General features: G+C 42.6%; 1 protein-coding gene across 1 annotated transcript in view; it reads right to left on the bottom strand.

Annotated features, from left to right (window-relative positions):
- The window catches only part of col4a5 (collagen, type IV, alpha 5 (Alport syndrome)), a gene marked incomplete at its 5' end in the record, with an annotated part of 39,592 nt that overhangs the window by 13,259 nt on the left and 6,898 nt on the right, over positions 1-19,435 (bottom strand). The window contains 23 exons of the mRNA XM_080518794.1: positions 45-213; positions 315-506; positions 964-1,034; positions 1,149-1,238; positions 1,319-1,612; positions 2,049-2,142; positions 2,671-2,712; positions 2,794-2,847; positions 2,952-2,996; positions 3,951-4,007; positions 4,191-4,244; positions 5,300-5,392; positions 5,491-5,532; positions 5,624-5,659; positions 5,748-5,810; positions 5,965-6,045; positions 6,697-6,723; positions 6,816-6,869; positions 7,419-7,481; positions 7,563-7,607; positions 7,907-7,951; positions 8,055-8,144; positions 8,631-8,687. Coding sequence (XP_080374920.1) covers positions 45-213; positions 315-506; positions 964-1,034; positions 1,149-1,238; positions 1,319-1,612; positions 2,049-2,142; positions 2,671-2,712; positions 2,794-2,847; positions 2,952-2,996; positions 3,951-4,007; positions 4,191-4,244; positions 5,300-5,392; positions 5,491-5,532; positions 5,624-5,659; positions 5,748-5,810; positions 5,965-6,045; positions 6,697-6,723; positions 6,816-6,869; positions 7,419-7,481; positions 7,563-7,607; positions 7,907-7,951; positions 8,055-8,144; positions 8,631-8,687 — 1,858 coding nt within the window. The remainder of the gene's footprint in view (positions 1-44; positions 214-314; positions 507-963; positions 1,035-1,148; positions 1,239-1,318; positions 1,613-2,048; positions 2,143-2,670; positions 2,713-2,793; positions 2,848-2,951; positions 2,997-3,950; positions 4,008-4,190; positions 4,245-5,299; positions 5,393-5,490; positions 5,533-5,623; positions 5,660-5,747; positions 5,811-5,964; positions 6,046-6,696; positions 6,724-6,815; positions 6,870-7,418; positions 7,482-7,562; positions 7,608-7,906; positions 7,952-8,054; positions 8,145-8,630; positions 8,688-19,435) is intronic.

Here is a 19,435-nt window from a genome sequence, read left to right as displayed (position 1 = left end):
GAAATGCATGCAGACAGTGATAAATCCACACACTGTCTTCTTACCTGGAGCACCAGGAGCTCCAGGTCTCCCTGAAACACCCTGGACCCCTTTCTCTCCAGAAGATCCTTGAGGCCCAAAGCCAGGAGGCCCCGGGGAACCCCGGTCTCCTGGGATACCGGATGGACCTGGATCGCCAGGTAAACCTCGCTCCCCTTTGACAAGCAAGGAGCCCTATTGAACGTAGCCACACAAACACACACACACACACATGAGCCTTTTGCCTGGAGGGTGAACAGTATGAATGAATGAATGAATGAGTGAACTTCTCCTACAGATGCTCCTTTGGCCCCGGGTGCTCCGGGGACTCCGTCCCGACCGGGTCGACCGTCCAGGCCGGGCAGACCGGGCGGCCCCGGGAACCCGCTGTCACCCTTCTCCCCCCTCACGCCGCCGATGGTGATGGCCTCACCCGGGTCGCCCTTTTCTCCGGTGTAGCCCGGAGGACCTTGAGGACCGGGCGTACCCTGAGTGGAGACAACAACCACCACGATTGGTAACTTTGAAAAAAATTTTTTTTTAGAAACTGCATATAATGTAAGCAAAACAACGACATTTGGTAAAAACGGTAAATAGTCACGAAAAATATAAAAAGTCGTTTTTTCAGTACGGGGTGGCGGTTTTGTGCTATTCCCGTCGGGTCGCGGTAGAAAAAAACAGGTGATAATGGAAAACTTTCATTGCGTTTTGGGAATCTGGTCAATGACGCCACTGAAAACGCAACTTTTTGAAAAGCGTCGCCATGGAAACAAGGGAAAATGCTACTTTTTTAAACACAATAGATGATTAATAAGAACAATGTTTTCCTCCAGAGCGTCGTGACTCTCGGTCCATTTTCTCCGAGGACTTGGTGCTTTTATTTTGACAGTCACCGTAGTCTGTCTGTCCATACAAAAGTCCTTACAAAAAGACTGAGTCGCTCACCGGTATCCCGCCACTGCCAGGAGATCCTGGGTAACCTCTCTCTCCTTTGCCTCCTTGGGGACCCGGAGAACCTTAAAAATACAACAAGTAAGTAAATCAAATGAAAAGTTTTAGCCATAAACTCGGGAGATTTTGAGCATTTTTGGGTCAAAAGTGACAAAAGGAAAAAGTTGCTCGGTTGTTACCGGGGAATCCTGGTTGTCCGGCGGGTCCCGGGGGTCCGGGGAAGGGGTTCCCGCCTCCGAAGCAGTTCACGCAGGTGTCGCCCTTCTCACCTGCGGCAACAGCAGCAGGTTAGTCACGCTGTACATCACTTTTAATTTGAAGCTTGTCCCAGAAGGAAGCGGCATCTCACCCTTCTGGCCCGTCTCTCCTGGGTAGCCTCTGTCCCCGGCCTGACCCGGACCCCCGGGCTGGCCCGGCACGCAGTTCTGTCCCGTGGAGGAGAAGCCTGGAGGTCCGGGGAGCCCCGGTGAGCCGGGAGACCCGGGAGATCCGGGACGTCCCGGCGGACCCGGCAGGGAGATGCCCGGCGGGCCGAGGTCTCCCTTCTGACCGCGATCTCCGGGGAAACCTGGGGATCCCGGAGAGCTGCCGCCGCCCCCGCCGAAGCCCGGGAGTCCCGGCGCCCCTGGAGGTCCCGATAAGCCTGAGGGCGGAGGGAGAGGCTTTGATCATCAAAGCTGGACGTTCTCATGTTCCTCCTCCAATACCTCCAGAATAAAAGCCTCAACATTAACGGGAACGGGAAGATTTGTTTGTGGAACCCAGCTAGCATCGCTAGCATCAAAGCCGTTAGCTCACATCCATGCTAACTCAGGTAGCAACATCACTGTGTGGGAGCGTCTCCATGGCAACAGACGTTGATCCCCTTTGATCACATCCGCTTCATATGGGAACATTTTCTCAAAGGTTTTTGGGGATTTATTGAGGGACAGTTCGACGTTATCGTTCCAAATTCGGATGTCTTGGTCTTTGGTTAACAACAAATCATCCCTGAAGATTTCATGCAATTCGGGTGAGCGGTTTTTGCGGAAAGTTGTTGAAATTCATGCATACACATAGGCCACGTTTTTGCATTTTACCTGATGGTCCTCTGTCGCCTTTCGTTCCAGGAGATCCGGGGAAGCCCGGCTCGCCTTTCGGACCGACCCGCCCTCCCGTCTGCCCACCGATCACCTGATCATCAAGAACGACAATATCAAGTTTATTCTGGATGAAAGACCGAGAGGTTATTGGAGGTTTCGTGCTTGATGGGCAAATTAATCATATATTTTCATTGTTCACATAATACTGAAGTCAGAAGTCTTTCGATAACAAGCATAGATTTCCATTTGAGGTCTCGCTATTTTGCAATTTTCTCTCTCCTGAGACAGTCAGTGTTTCTTTCTGAATCTTTAATGTGACGACGGCCATATTTGGCAAATTTTGCTTCAACCAACTGAATCAACGCTGAACAACATTGGAGTAAATCCTTGAAAATAGAAAAGTAGGTGTGATAGCTGTTTACTTTAAAAGGTCTACCCAATAAGCCTCGTTCATCAAATTGACTTTTTGGTGACTACTATTGTATTGCGGGGTGATAATAGTAAAAAACACTAAATAACTCTTTGGAGAATTTAACATTTTGTGCTTTATATTCAACAGAATTGCCTAACAATTTCTATATTTGTGTAGAAGTAGGGTTAGAAAATGTGGAACACGCACCAGTCCCGGAGGACCCGTGAATCCACGGTCGCCTTTGAATCCCTAAGAAGAGAAAGAAGCGACGGGAGAAAATGAGTCTTGGATACTTGGGTTGAGTTCAGTTCTATCAAGATATAAACGTACTCTCTCTCCGTCCCTGCCAGGAGGACCTGGTGAGCCCGAGTCGCCTTTGTTTCCCTGATAGATGAGAGAGAAAAAAAAAAAAAACAAAGTTAGTGAAAGATTTAAAAGAAGTAAATAAGTAAAATATAAAAGAGTTGAAACATGTTGTGAGAACTCACAGGGAATCCTGGAGGACCTGGATCGCCGTCTTTGCCTGATTTGCCCTGTAAGATAAAGAACAGTCGATCAGTACATTGAACGTTAAGATTTAAATAATTCTATTTGAATTCATTCCTTTACACCGTTTCCATTTTCAGAATAATTCATTATAATATAAAGTAATACAATGTCAACACATGGACATATGCTTGTATTTGTATTAACGTCTGATATATGGCTTTAGAATTATGTACCGTAATTTCTGGACCACTTGAATATAAGCCACCGAATTTAAAAAGGAAAAAAAGAAAAAAAATGAAAAAGAAAGAAAGGTTGGAGTTACATGATGCACCTGAACGCATCACCCATGTATCTTTAGACATGAAGCTTGTTTATCCTGCGTCATTGTTTAAGCGGCAGGTGTTTAAAGCTTGTAAGAAAAAAATAGTGGCTTATAGTCTGGAAATTACGGTATATTTATATAAAGAACAATTTCATCTTGAGCGGCAAAATACTGCTGTAATTATGTTTTAATTTAAATTGGCGCAGACTATATATATATGTGATGGAAATGTCCATATTTCCACAAATATTAAACAATTACTCCTCAAAATGACAATAAGGTGCATAAATGCACAAGTATTTGAATTAATTTTGTATTTAAAGCCAATTTAAATAGTTAGACAATAAAAATAAGATGAAATACGTTTTTCCTTTATATACTCTTATTTGAAATAAAGATATGTCAATTGATCAATAGTTTAATATGATATAATATTGAATATTTTCTTTTGCATCCTACTTGTCTCCACAAATATGCTTCAGTCAGTCGAGCACGTTCTTCAAAACAAAATCTGACAGTTTCATGAGAAACAATTAGACGCAGGCATCATAACAAAGGAAAATCAGTAAAGATTCTTTAAAAGCAGTTTGTGACTCTGAAGATGGTTCCGTAGAATAAAGCGTAGATTGCAGTGATCCTCCAGATCGGCACGTCCACGTGATTACTTTGGACTTACTCGTTTGCCTGGCTCTCCTGGTTCTCCCTTATCTCCCTTCTGTCCGCCGGAGGGGCCCTAAAATGACAAAAAAAAATGTACATTTGAAACTAATAAATCCATCAGATTATTCTAATTAAACAGTGTCCAATGCGACAAACACTCGATCTGGGTTCATAGGTTACTGGTGAACATTAAAAGCAAAAATAACCGTGTATGAATTATATTATATATATATATGGTCGGGGGTAAGATACTTACAGGAGGTCCGGGGTAGCCTGGGTCACCTTGGGAGCCGGGAATTCCTGGGTCACCCTTCAAACACAAAACATTCCTTAGGAACAAACGCTTACATCAAAACCTGGACGCGTCGTATAAAGGATTGCAAAATGCGTCGTATTCAGGATGAAAGTCGTGGCTATTAGTTTCATATTTGCTAGAATGTATTGATTGATGCACCCCGTGGCCTCTTTCGACGAGAAAAACTCTCTGCTGCCATCATGTGGACGGGGGGAAAATTACATCTTATAGTAGTTCAAACGACTCGCTGCTGCTTTCTTGTGGTTGAACTCACCACTTTCACTTCTGGCCACGTATTGTTATGTTGTGGCCACAAAATACTGATTTAAGGCCACTGAATATTAATTTCAATCTGCAAAATATAAATTTGTGGCCACAAATCACACAAATATTAATGTGTGTGAATGTAAATGGCCACAAAAGCTCATTTGAGGTCAAATAATATGAATTAATTGACCTAAAATGCAAATTTGTGGCCATGAAATATGAATTTGTGGCCAAAAATGACTAATTTGGCACCTCAAATTAGAAATACAAATTATTTCATGGCCACAAAATACTGATTTCAGGCCATGAAATATTCAATTTCAATCTACAAATTCATATTTTGTATATTGAAATATTAATTTTAATCCATAAAATATGAATGTGTGGCCATAAATCACACAAATATTAGTGTGTGAATGTAAATGGCCACAAAAGCTAATTTGAGCTCACATCATATGAATTAATCGACATAAAATGCTAATTTGTGACCACGAAATATGAATTTGTGGCCACAAAATGACTATTTTGAAGCCTCAAATTGGAAATGCTAATTATTTTGTGCCCTCAAATAAATATTTAATTGCCACAAAATACAAATACAAAGCAAGAGGACACTGAGCAGTGCGTTTGGATGTTGGTGAGAGCAAATTGGACCTACAACCTTTTTTTAAAATGAGTTCTAAGTTGATTTAATGGTATTAATGAAGACCTTGACAGGAAGGGAGCGTCACTGTATTTTTCCCTGCTTTTGTTGCACCTTTCATTTGGCGACTTCCCACACAGCCCAGATGTTTCCAGCGTACCTTATCTCCCCGCTGGATCTCCGTCTCTGGCGGTCTCTTCTGTTCTCCCACTTGTCCTGGAGGACCGGGGGGGCCCTGCAGACCCTGGTCACCCTGTCGTCACACCGGGAGGACGCCACAAAAACCATCAGCTTTTGTCATTACGAGAAAAGACAAAATACACACGATACCGATCGATTCTTCTGGAGTACCTTTACTCCTTTGGGTCCTTGGAAGTTCAGTCCCATATTTCCCTATTGAGGAAAACACAACGACATTGGTGTGTCATTTATTTGTCCCGTTTATAATAAACCAGATGAATTAAAAAAGCTTGCGATTTCCCACCTTGGGTCCAGGAGGACCGGGCTGACCTGGACGACCCTGCAAGACGACGCAAAAACATTATGCATGTTGTTGTTGTTTTTTTTAAATTTGATAATATAATGAGCAAGCAGGTTGTTTTGTTTACCTCGTAGCCTCGAGGTCCTGGAGGACCGAGCGGGCCTTGTAAACCCGACGGTCCAGGAATACCCTGCGTGAACAAGAATAACAATCTGTAACGGACGTGAAGCTTTTCATAAAATACTGATTTATTTTACTGCACAGTCGAGGTAAAACGTGGGACATTTCCAACTGTTTAAAAGTTGCTTTTGCAGAAAAAAAAACAAAACCCAAAAAGTCCTTACAGGAGCTCCTGGTAATCCGGGATATCCTACTGATCCTTTCTCTCCGAAGCGGTTGGCGGAGATCACGTCGCCGGGGTCGCCCTGACGAAAAACGAAACCGTGAAAATCATCATCGCAGCAACAACTTCTCGGAATTCCACATAGTTTTGCAATTAACTCAAAAATACAAATGGAGGAGGAGTGTCAGAGCCGGTCAACTGGTAATTTGACTCAGTTGCTTCCAGGTTCAGGTAAAAGAAGGAAAAACAGCACCACCTGGTGGCGAACTGGGAAAATCACACTCAAAATAGTCCAGTCTGTAAATTTCTCGCTTTTATTAACCTGAAAAATGACTGAAAAATATGTGCACATGTTTCAATAACTGTCAGACTGACTATACTTCAACTTAGAAAGTTTACAAATGATTAAAAATCTGTTTTTTTGGGGCTGTTTCACTGCATTTTTGCACCAGAAATGTTCATTTAAATTGGATTTATGTTGAGATTTTAGCAATCGTTTGTTTTTTTTCATGGAAAATATTGACATTGTCATCATATACACAAATAAAACCTTGAAAATGTACATTTAAAGGTCATTGTGGCTCTATTTTACCGGCACAAGAGCTAAAACACCACTGATTTGTACCATATTTTGTCAGATTAAAAGCCTGTCTGCGACCGACACTCGCTTAAAATGCGCCGGTTCCACATGAGGGAGTTGGTCTGGGTGTTCACTGCCCAGCATCACACTCACCTTGGACCCTGGAAGACCAGGCGGGCCCTGCAACGACGGAAGAGAAAAGAAAAAGGGATGAGCAGATAGAAGAGTCGACTGATCGACGGTGTTCAGGAGTCGATTCTCGGGCCAGTTACCGATAGTCCTTGTGCTCCGGGGATCCCGCCGCTGCCCGGGTAGCCCCTCTCGCCCTGCGAGGAGAGGGGGAGGTCAGTGACAGGAAATAAGAATGACGGGAAGGGATAAGATAAGATAAGATAAGATAAGATAAGCCTTAATTGATCTCACAGTGGAAAAATGTATTCGTAACATTCAGCTCTTAAGGACACTCATGAGGAAAGGAAAGACAAGGAATGTGCAAACAGTTAGGTAAGAATAGAGGAATCTTATATACAATGACTATCAAGTAGGACTAAAATAAGTTCTAAGGGGGAGCAAAATATACAGTAGGATGAGATACAAGGAAAATAAACTATGATGGGGCGGCAAAGTGTAGGATAAGTACAGAAAAAGAAAGAAAATGAAGAATATTTTAACTTTGTGGCTCTAGGAGCAGAATAAAAAACATCAAAAAGTGCAGGAAACCTACTGCAGAAATCAAATTTATGATTTATTTGAAATACAAGTCAGGACATATAGCAATAATGATCATTTTAATTAGTTTTGCACATTCTAGAAGGCCTGTTTCAAGCACTAATTTCCAGAATCTTGCAAAGGTTCAAAGCTGTTTAATATCGTACCTTCGTGCCGTTGCATCCCGCCACTCCTCTGGGGCCTGAAGGACCGTCCTGCCCTGGAAGACCCTGGACGGACAGGGAGACAACAGCAGGTTTGAATCCCGGCTTTCATTCAACTCAGTGTGTCAAAGGAGTCGCGGAACTCACCGGAAGCCCCGGGGTTCCTGGGAATCCTGGCAATCCGGCAGGACCCTGTCAAGAAGAGGAACAACTGGAGTTAGTCGCGTTGAAAGTCTGAACGTGTCACACTTTTTACATACATGTCAGATTAAGACGAGAAATGGGGACATCTGCTGGCCAAAAGTGAGAATTACAGCCTCCTCGATGCTGCAGTGAATTAGATGAGTTGCATCTGATGCAGGTAAGAAAAGGACCAGATGGAAATGAAACTCAATAGTTTGAGCAACGAAAGAAGCAATGAAACATATTTATTTCTCTTTAAACATAAAACAAAATTCAATGTTGGAGCTCTAAATGAGGAAATCACTTACTCTGATTCCTTTTGGACCAACTGGTCCTTGAAGTCCATCACTTCCCTGGAAAGAAAAACAAAAAACAGTCGACGTCACATTTCTGTTATTAGAACTTAGATTCCTCCCGGTGCTGCAGAAGAAGTCCGAGCGCGGTGCGTTCACTGACCTTTTCTCCTCTCTGTCCGATCGGGCCCTCGGGTCCGGGGAACCCCGGGACTCCGGGCTGCCCGGGGAGACCCGGGAAACCCCTCTCGCCCTGCAACACAGCCACACAGGTCGAGCAAAGTGAGGACACTGCTTCAGCGCATTTTTTTTTTTTTTTTAAGTGAGAAAAGCTTTGCACGCATTATCGTGATTCCCTCTGGCGCCCCCTTCCTGTCTGCAGCTGCAAAGCGACCCATTTTCAGCTCTGCGGGGCGAATAAAAGCTAGAAGCTTATTAAATATTTGCAAATCCACTTGTGTGTTCGGCCCTCCTGCACATAAGAGCTAATTAATGTAAATACTTTCACTCCTTTGCGTTTCTCCACAGTGTAATGCCATGAGCTGCCACTTGAGGCAGTATACGACCAAGTTCACGTCGCGTATTATTGAGCGTTTAAGCCTCATAAAGAGTCGTTGAGTTTTGCGTCAGACGTTCACAAGTTTCTTTTTCCCCGAGACGACGGGAAACAAAGTGAAGAACGAACCTTCATTTTTTTTTTTTTGATTTTCATAAACTTTTGACGAATTAAATCACTGACCTTGGTGCCCTTCACGCCGCTGCAGTCACATTTGGATCCCACACATCCATGGCAGGCCTGTTGGTGAAGCGGAGAACCAGACGTGAGCGTCAACACAATAATAAACAATAACCGATTGTTCGATTGGACTGGTGGAACTTTGACACCCCCGATGTAAATGATGAAATAAATGCATAGAATAGAAAGACTCTATTGACATTATGCACAATGGAACCAGAGAGCTGCTCCTCTCGCTGCAAATGAACCAGTATGAAGACATGCATGAAGCAACATTATGTATAAATACAGAAGTTTAACTTATCCTTCATGCAGTTTTAAAGGTTTTAATGTCGTCTTTGTATTTCATCCTTCTACGTCGAGTTACATCCCACATGATCTCCCCACAACTAAAAACTGTCTTGAAACAATTGCACTAAAGAAAAAAACAAAAAAAAACATAAAAAATATTGGTCCTTTGCTTTAAAGAACATATTGTTTTGACACTTCGTCACGTCAGTTGGTTTAATTTGAACTCATTAAAACGGCGTCGCAGGAAGTTAAAGGGTTAAAACTGGTTCTACGGAGGGACTGCAAACATTGCAGTAAAAAAAAAAAAAAAAAAAGGGAAAGCTTCTCGAGTTATAGAAAAATAAATAAAAGAATTGTATGCGAGGGTGAATTATGCATCGGGTTTACCATCTAAGATGAGATTGAGGTTGTTATGACTCGAGGTGGGAAAAATCTGATTTTAACTGTTTTAACATAAACTTCCGAACAAATGTAATGGCGGAAGAAAAAAAGAGGACAAAATCAGGAGCGAACGAAAGGAAAAGCCGTTTGTACAGATTGTTTGTCCCGCAGAAGGGTCAGGGTGACCTCTGGCAGCTCGCAGCTCACCAGCAGGGGGCGCTGCGTCACCACAAGGGGGGGTCTGGACTGCGTTCATTCCCACAGAGGAAACCAAGACCCCCCCCCCTTTTCTTTTTTTTTCTCCTTCCTTCAAGTGTGTTTGATGAAGGTCAACGGGATCCAAACAGCCGTCTAATCTGAACCGAGGGACGCCGGCGTTCCAAAATACTCTTCTTCACAGTGGGAAGAGAGAGAGAGAGAGAGAGGGAGGGTGAGAGGGAGGGAGAGAGGGAGGAGTGGACGGAGGGAGTAGGAGTGCCAAGCTGCTGATTAACTTTTCCCATGCTTTGTTGACACAGCGAATGCCAGGCGGGCATCCATCGCACGCATGCCGGGCAGCCAGGTTGTGAGAAAGACGGGCAGCGATGGAGGGATGGAGGGGATGGAGGGATGGAGGGGACGGAGGGACGGAGGGGACCGGCCAGCATTCCTCCATGTCTGCTGGTGGTTTATAAATGAATGAAATGTATTTTTTTAACAGGATTATTAGTAACAAAAAACATATTTTAGCAGAAACTAAGAAAATTAAAAGTCTCGGCATGTTCAAAAAAAAGAAGGACGAAGCGAACTTATGTTTGCCTTCTTTTTTACACGTCTAACTTTGAAACGGCCACTGTCTACATCATTTCTCCTTATTGAGAAAAACGTAATCATTTGAGGTACTGAAAATAATAATAATAAAAAAACAACATATAATGTAAATAAAAGAAACAATAATTAAAAATATGTGCAAAATGGAAAAAAATCAGACTGTATGGCGATTCAAATGAACCTGTCGAAGAGGAAATGAGACATTTGTACCATGTCCACCTTAATTTATGTTTAGTCATTGTCTCTTGTCTCTCACTTCAACAAAACTATCTGGTGCATCGAGTTCCAGTAAAATAATTTAGAATTAAAGTTAACGAAGGTTTCTACTTATAATTAATTCATCTTTTGTTTCGCGCTTTTGTGTCGAATCTCAAAATCTACCTTTTACCTTGTAATTTTACATCGAGCACGTTCATCTCGTGCGTCCAAACTAATAAATAATTGTAGAATGGAATAGGTGATGTCATCCTGAAATAAACGATACCAAACACTCCAGATTTAGCTTCTATTGGTGAAATGACGTAAAAATCAACAGTATTGTCAAAATCATGACTTTAAACTATCTACTGTCTATTGAATTTGTTATAGATTTTGTTATAGATTTTTAGATATTTCACATGGATTTGTGTCACGACCGAGTTGAACAACCTGAATTCATTTCGATAAACCGAATTTGAAAGAAATGCAAAAAAAAGTAGCTTTTTTTTTCATTTTTGAAATTTTTTTTCAAAAAAATTTTGCTTTTTTTTTGTGCTTTTTGCTTCAGTGAGTCAAACTGAAGAAATAACTGTAGAATCATGATGGTGAGGCTGTGGCGTCGGCAGATAGTCAAGAGAAACACTTTTAAATAGTGAGATTTGAAAAAGCAGCAGCAGTGAAAACGGTCAAAAGTTTGACGACACGAAAATCACATTTTGAAGAGAAATGCAGAAGTTGTTTTCCATCGTGGGTCGAAATCGTCCTGCAGGATGTTTTAACGTGAAAGATAATTGACAATTTTGACAATTTGTGGGATTGTTTTTATGATAAACATGCCAAATATTTACATTTTTCAACATTTTGCATCCAGAACAATGATAATAATGAGAATTATTCTGCGTTTGACGACACTTGCTGACTGCATGTGGCCGGAGTTCATATCCACACATCGAGTGTGTTCATCATGTGTTCATCACATGACACATGGATCAGTGTGTGTGTGCGTGCGTGCGTGTTCAGTGTGTGTGTGTGTGTGTGTGTGTGTGTGTGTGTGTGTCCGCCGTTATAAACCAGGTGTGAACCGCACGGCCTTAAAAAATCCCGGCAGATCCACGCCCCGATAGAGCGTCTGGGGCCTTATCTGCCTTCCTGTGCAGGTCGCAGGCAGAAGCAATGCGCCGGGGTTGAGAGTTCGATTCCCGTGTCGGAACACGCAGTGGTTCTAAATGTGGCCGGCTGACAGGGTGCGTGCCACAAACCTGGTACCTGGGTAAAGCGGGGGGGGGGGGGGTTGCCGCCTGCACACATCTGCATGCTGGCAGTCGGGTGTGTGCGTGTGTGTGTGTGTGTGTGTGTGTGTGTGTGTGCAGAGGTGTGTTTTCACAAGCCTTGGATCTCCAAATTAGTCTCTGGTCTGCTTCAGCTCAATGCAGTCTGCTCTCCCACGCCCAGGCCTGCAGCTTTTCAGCTTTTCCAGTCCACATCCATCTTTTTTTTCCCCTTTCTCTCCCCCCCCCCCGCCCTCCTCCTCTTGTCGTCTACGCTCTCATCCCTCTTTTCCTCACCCCGGTTCACCCGGCACAAGAGCAGGACGGAGCCTGTCGGCTCGTTGTGGAGGAGCTCGGAAACGCCCGGCGAGAAGGGTCGACGCGAAAACGTACCGACGAGTCGACCGACTGTCGCCGAGGCGCTGCGTTTAACGGCGTCCTTCGTGTTAAATGTTCCAGTAGAGGGCGCTCCGGCCCCACAGCAGCGTGAAAAGTGAAAAACTGTTAACCGGCTTGGAAAATAAAGAACAATTCAATTACTTTCCACGTCACCCGAGCCTCAGTTTAATCAGCCGATATATCGGTTATTATCATTTTTTTTTTTTAATAAACTAATATCAGTCGGGTCCTACAAACAATAAGGCAGAAGACTTTATTTAAAAACAGCATCAAGACCCCATTTTACATTGTCGGATGCAATCATGACAGTCACACAATCACACACAGGTGATTCATGTGTTCATGTTATATATTTCCTGCGAAGGTTAACGTTTTCCTTGCGTATTTATTTATCCGTTTGAATGCATTTTGCCAACTTTTCGCGAAAACTACCCCCCCGTTTCGCATGAAACCTCCCGGGATGATTTGCCGTCATCCAAAGACGAATCCCTCACATTGGAGGAAAGACGTTTTCCCCCGGTTGTGGCCACTAGAGGTCAGCGGTGAGCCGTCAGGTCAGAGAGTCCGCCGTCAGCAGTGTGCTAGCAGGCGGCTAACTGTTTATCTGTGCGCCCCTGCACCACGTATCGCAAGCTACTTAGCTACGCGAGCTAACGGCGAGCATGCTATCGATGCTAACTGGGTAACGCAAAGAATATTTAATGTTTTTCTGGCAAAAACCAGAGTATTTTCTTTGCGTTACCCAGTTAGCATCGATAGCAAGCTAGTTAGCTATGCGAGCTAACGGCGAGCATGCTATCGATGCTAACTGGGTAACGCAAAGAAAATCGAATGTTTTTCTGGCAAAAACCAGAGTATTTCCTTCAAAAGGGACGAGGAAACGTCATCCCGACTAACAATTTCGGCATTTATCACCTCGTGAAGCCTTTTCTGGATGAAAAAGGTTTAGTTTTAAAAAGCGTCGCTGGGCTGGCGTGATGGAGGGAACGGGCGGAGGAGGAGGAGAGTTAAAAGAGAGAGAAAGATAGCGAGCAGGGAAAATATCTGCAGTTCACTGACCTTCCTAAGTGGATTACATGCCCCGTCAGTGCCGTGGGTGGGGGGGCGACCGGGGGGGGTACAGACAAACGGCAACGCCGCATTTAGAAAGACGATTCACACCGAGCCGTCAAGTCTTCCGCCAGTTCTACCAGGCTGGTCGCGAACGCAGTCGGTCGTGTCTGTTATTAGACGTCACCTGATTTATTGACGCACATTATCGGCTTCTGCTATTCGGTGCGTGAGGTTGAACATCTTTTTTCCTCCTTCGGTCCTAAAAACCTCTGAGGTCGACTTTAAATTGGCCCGATGTAACGGATCGTTTGCTCTGACCCGTCCTTTCGCCTGGACGTACAAGAGATACAAGCCCTCAGCTGGTAAATTGATTGATTTGGGAGTTTTTATCTGGTTTGGGCTGAATCCGGCTTATTCACATATTTTTTATCAATGGTATTTCTCTTATATTACCTTCCGAGTTGCACACCTTACATCAGCTTTTTCTTATTTTTAATAATCCCATGAAATTTGGCTGCATGACGTAAAATCGAAATGATGCCAGTCATCGAGTCCCCAGTTATTTTTCACTATTTTTCACCAGCAGGACATTGTTTTTTTTGCATTTACATTTGCGTGATTTTGGTTTTGGCGAACGTCTACTCTCAACGTGTGCTTTAAATGCTCACAAAATAATACAGCTGTTGCATAAATCAAGACATATAAAAAATTCCACACTACATAAAATCATGCAAAACAAAAATGTGGAAAAATATGATCGACTTTTAACAAATGTGGGGAAAAAAATGATTTTTCTGTTTTTTGTTTTACATTAAAAAAGACAAAGGCATTTAAAAAAAATGGAAACAGTCTGTAAGGTGTGTCCAAGATGCGGAGGGTAATCCAGGTGAGGGGGAGGAGGAGGAGGAGGAGGAGGAGGAGGTGAGCGGAAGGCATGTAACCGAGGATTAGACTGGCGAGACTGGAATTCCCCCGCTCATCAAAGACCGATGATTAGGACACGTATAGACACTGCCCTGCCATGAACACACACGTGCCTACACACACACACACACACACGTACGCGTTCATACTGCCAATAAACAAACACACTTGTAAACTGAAGGTCATCTCCTCACTTCTGGGCGTCATTAATGCAAACAAAGGGTGAAAAAAAATCCCCTGATTTCAACATGAATAATGAGCTCCCAAGAAACGCGACGTGACCTTCGCCGTCCAACAGGAGTTTAGCGCAATAGTAACACAACTGCAGCTCTGCAGCCATTTAAAAAAAAAGCACCTGGACGTAATTAACCCAACATGGACTGTTACAAACTGGTACTGGTATAAATAATACAACTTTTTTCCAGTGTATACACACCAGGGGTGTAAAAATAAAGGGGGACAAAACAAAATAAAACATGAGTTTGTTAAAATCATGCATAATGCAACTTTTTTTAATGGACATTTCACTGTATTTTGCACCGAAATGTTTCATTAAAATTAGCTTTGTGTTGAGCTTGGAGTCATTTTGAGGACTAATTGTTTAAAAATACCTGCATTTTTCACCACATCTGCTTTAAGTTTAAATTCAAAGGTTACTGTGGCACTATTTTAATCACTCGAGGTGAAATTGGCCTGTACGTTGGACTAAAATGTGCATTTAGCTCATAGAGGGTGAGGAATTAATGCACAAAAACCTCCATTATGGCCTGAAGTGCGGCTGTGGATGCGTGTCATTATCAGTGAACGCGTCATAAATCGACCCTAAACACAACAATGGAGGGAAACCCAGAGGAAGGACACTCCGTCTTGGCGTTCCATGCGTGTTTTACGGAGAATCGCTTCCCACGGCGTCGGAGAAGCGATTCCTTTCATCGCAGCGCCGAGGTGCCGAAACTCCCGAGAGCGAAAACCAAACCAAATATTTTCACTTTGGAGAGGAAAAAATAAAAGTAAATTCAACCGTGGTGTGTTTTGACTCTCTTTGGAGGAGGAAGACACCCCCCTGAGTGATGAGGCAAACACACACACACACACACACACACACACACACCATCGTGCCACAGTGCCGGTCCAGGAATTCCATTGATATTCCTGGGAATCCTACCCCTTTTTTTTTTTCCACCGCAATTTTCATTCCTCTCTTCTCTTTTCATTTGCTCTAATGAATGTTGACCCCCGGTGACCCCCCACTGAGAGAAACCTGCAGCGCCGCCTCCCCACAACAACACAAACGTTTCGACTTTCTGCCGCCCAGATGCCGTTTTCAGATTAAAGCTTCGTCCATTTGATCTTGAAAAGTTCCAGCAATGACTTTCCTTTTACATATCAACTCAAAATGTGTTTTATTTTACCTACAATAGACATTCGATTGATTATTTTATAGTTTAAGTTTTAGCCGAGTTCACAAATCAACTTTTAATCAACCTGATGAAAGCTAATTATACTTTTTTGAAGCATTTATGTTGTTTTTTGTTTTGTTTTTATAATATGCATCATACATACAATCTTATTCCATCCTAAAATTGAAAGTAGTTTCAGGATTTTCCCAAAATTTTAATTAATATTAAAACCAATTGATTTTGTGAGTATTCTGGTCATTTTAATTTATACTAAATAGTTTTTTTTGTTGTTTTTTTTTAAGAAACGCAACATGAATGTTTGGTATGGATTGAACACCAATGCAATTTAATACTTCGTCGAGTTACGTCGTTCACTTTGAGCACAATTTATGCATCGATTGTCCAGGACTCTTTCTTCACAAGTGTAGGATCAACTACAGAATGACATCAATGCAACTTCAGTCTTTTTCTTGGAAGAAAAGGTCATTTATGCTGGATTCTGGATTAATGTGTTTTCTGTAAAAACAAAAAACGTCAGCGTGGCAGCGTTTAAAAAGAGACTTTAACAGTGATATGAAAGGACAGAAAGACGAGCGTCAGTTCAGTCGTGAATAATTCAAAGACGCAACGATAAATCAACTTAATAAGAAGGTGACGACGACCGAAGCTGCTTCTTTTTTTTTTTTTATTCCCTTCAGGTTGCAACACAACCATAAAGAAAACACGCCTGTTTGACATCGTTTACCCAGAGACACTGGGATTGTTCTCAAAAAAGGTCCATTCAGCGATTAATGAGAATCACACATTCACATGACGGCTCATTTCAGGTGTCGGAAACCGCGGACGTTCAAAAACCGAGCGAATGCAACTTCATCTGGTGCAAATTGGTTATTGAAGCCTTGAAATCTGAAAATTAGAGAGAAAACAAAGCTTGTGCAACTGTTAATTTTAATGTTTGGGGGGTTTTTTTCAGCTCAGAAAGAAAAAAAAATGCTTTTTTTGGTTTTTAAATCACTCGAGTGGCTTTTAATCTGATAAATAGAAAGATGAAGTCTGGAAAAGTTGGAGCATTGGGCAGGTTTTAAAGGAAAATACTGCCTTTGTACTTCTCCGCCTATTAAATGAGAAATTAGACAAAACTTTGCATGTTTGTAAACCACAGCTTAAGAAACTACAAAAGAAAAAGTCCCTTTTTAGTCTTTACTTTGTCTATAGGCTTTAAATTCAGAAAAACAACGATCAGGTTTACAGAAATAAGAGTCCAGTGTGACAAAGGACGATTAAAAAGAGTGCAAAGTGGGTTAAATAATGTCAAAAAACCAAACCCGTCTGTTTTACATTCCTTGCATTTGAGGATTTTTTTCCTCTCATCCATCAATTAAACACGTCAGTCCCCACATGGAAAGAACCTACAGGAGGATATATGCGCATATATGAAACCTATAAGCAGTTTATATGCACATATATGCATATATATGCCACATATAGGCAAAATTGAGGTGCATATATGTGAATATACAGGCCATATAGGTCTCCTGTACTGCTTCTTTATTTCCACATATATATATATTGCCCATATCTCACTTTGGCAGCTGCCATACATTATCAAGGCCATAACTAAGAACTAACTAAAAAACAATTATACAAGAAGAACATATAGGTGTATATATGCACACATATACGTGCACATATGCACCTATATAGGTGCCTGTATGCACGTATATGTGTACATATATGTGCATTTATGCACATATAATATAGGAAAACGGCCAATTTTAACCCCTCAAAACCTATATTAAAACATATATGTTTATATAGGTTCTTTCCATGTGGGTCAATATCCAAACGCATACTTTTCATAGTTTTTAAAAGCTAAAGCACTCAGAAGCGGATCTTTTAATTAGAGCTTCAAAACATTTTGGGGAAAAACTTTACATTTCGCAGCCTAAACTAAATAGAAAGTGACAGAAAAATTTAGTTATTTCTTTTACATTCGCATTCTCGCCATGCAATATAAAAAAGGTCAATCCTCGAACACGCATTTCACATCACTTTTTTTTTTTCCCCCCATCAAACTCTGCATCCTCTAAAAAGAAATCCCTGCACATTTCTCCCCGACTCTCCTGAAGACCGCGATCGTCTCGTCGATGCAGAAAAAAGAAATCGCTGCGACGTCTGTGTAAACCTGCAGGCTAAACCTGCGCCGCTGTTTGGATGAGCCCAACCTCAATATTTAGCCAGGGACTTACGCTGTAGACAAAAACAAGATAGCGCTGCCCATCGCGATACCGTCGCTCTGGGAATGTGAGACGGAGGCGAGGCGGAGGCACGTGATCGGAGGGGGGGGTGGAGGAGGAGGGGGTGGGGGGGTTCTCGGGCATTTAGAATCAAGTCCCTTTGTGTGCGGGCGACCAAACATGGTGTTGTCGTACCGCAGATCGAGGACGTAAACAAACCGGTGGAGCAGAACGTCCACGCCGACTCGCACATGTGCAGCTCTGCTTCCCCGCCACAAGGGGGCAACAAGCGCGACTGGAAAGCTGAACTTGTTTGACAGTTCAAAAATCAAAACAAGGAATTAAAAACACCTCCTACATGCTGGTGTGTCGTATATCTCTTCTTTATAACGTCACGCAATTTCAATGCAGTGCTGAAACTGGACCTGAAAGTGTTTGAAGTTCAGGAAAGTGCAGAAAATAGACACACATCCAATGTCAGCTTTTTTTTTTTTTCTTCCAATAAATACTTTGAGACTCTTTAGCTCTTTCATATATTACATCCCTGCACATTAGAACACTTGCAACGTTCCCATTTCTCCACGGTAATTTCTTATTCTCGTGTAAAGACTCGCCGAAAAACAATGCAAATGTTCCCCGGATGAAATTTTTCCATCCCGTAGATCTTCAGAAACGAGAGTTTCATGGACGTGTACTGCGGCTCATTCAGACATAACGGCTGCAAACAAGAGAAATCTTGTCCCCCCCCCCCCCCCCCCCCCCCCCCTCGACTCCAAATCCGCGATTCGACGAGAGAAAAGAGGCCCCCGGGGGCTCAAAGATCTGAGTTCGCTTGTGATTTACATTTTCTAACCTGACAGCGGTATTTGATGAGAAACGTGCTCCCTCTTGTTCCTGCAAAGTGTCTGATGGGATGTTGAGAGGAGGCAGGTCACGGCAGGTCCCTGCCCTTCCTGCATGCCTCCTAAATGTCTTCTCTTAAATAGCTGCTAATGAGAGCGAGGCGCATTCGGAGTGCGGAACCTGGAGTTTCACCGGCGGTCGCACGGAGGTTTCGCTTAAAATAAATTAAAAATAAATGGAGAAAAAGACAAAGAGGAAGCAGAGAAACCTCGACCTGAAGACGACAGACGAAACAAAACTACCTGAAGGAAGACAGACATGCAATAACAATAATAATTTAAAAAAAAACTTCTCATCTTGAACTGCACTTTACTTTTCAATAAACTTGAAAGCGAGCAAATATTCACAACTACTCTCAGAACGAGGGACTAAAGGGATAAAAGGTGCATGAAGACCTCCACAACCAAGAACATGTATTGTTAAACAACATCTAATACACACGTGTAGTAAATCACGTACATTTCTATTCACCCATGTCCTCGATGTGCATTAATAAACAAGAAAACCCAGAAAAACTCCCCTAAAACACTGCATCACACTGCACTTCCATCCAGTGTGCCCTCCCCCTGAGTCCTGCACTCAAGAAATATACATTTCTGTCAAACTTTGACCAGAACGCATAAATCAGACACCCTGAACCCTGGAAACGTTTGAGGTATTGATCATCAGTGGATTATTTATTGACCTCTCTCTCGTCATTTGACTGAAATCAGACTCAGACTGGAGCTTCTAGAAGAAGCGCAGACGTGCTCGAGGTTCATTTCTCACTTTAGTTCCGGAGATTTGTGACGACGTTGAGAATATCTTTTGAATTTACTGAGAATTCAATTGGCGACGCCCCTGAAATATTGGTATCGGGATTAAAAAAAGAAGCTCCAAAAGCACAAATTTAAAGGTTAAACACAAGCTAGAAATAATGACATGTCAGAAAGGAGGTGGAGGAG

Source organism: Blennius ocellaris (assembly GCF_963422515.1).
Source record: "Blennius ocellaris genome assembly, chromosome: 23".
Lineage (NCBI taxonomy): Eukaryota > Metazoa > Chordata > Actinopteri > Blenniiformes > Blenniidae > Blennius > Blennius ocellaris.
The sequence above is the reverse complement of the archived record's forward strand: the minus strand, read 5'-3'. Positions and strand labels throughout refer to the sequence as shown.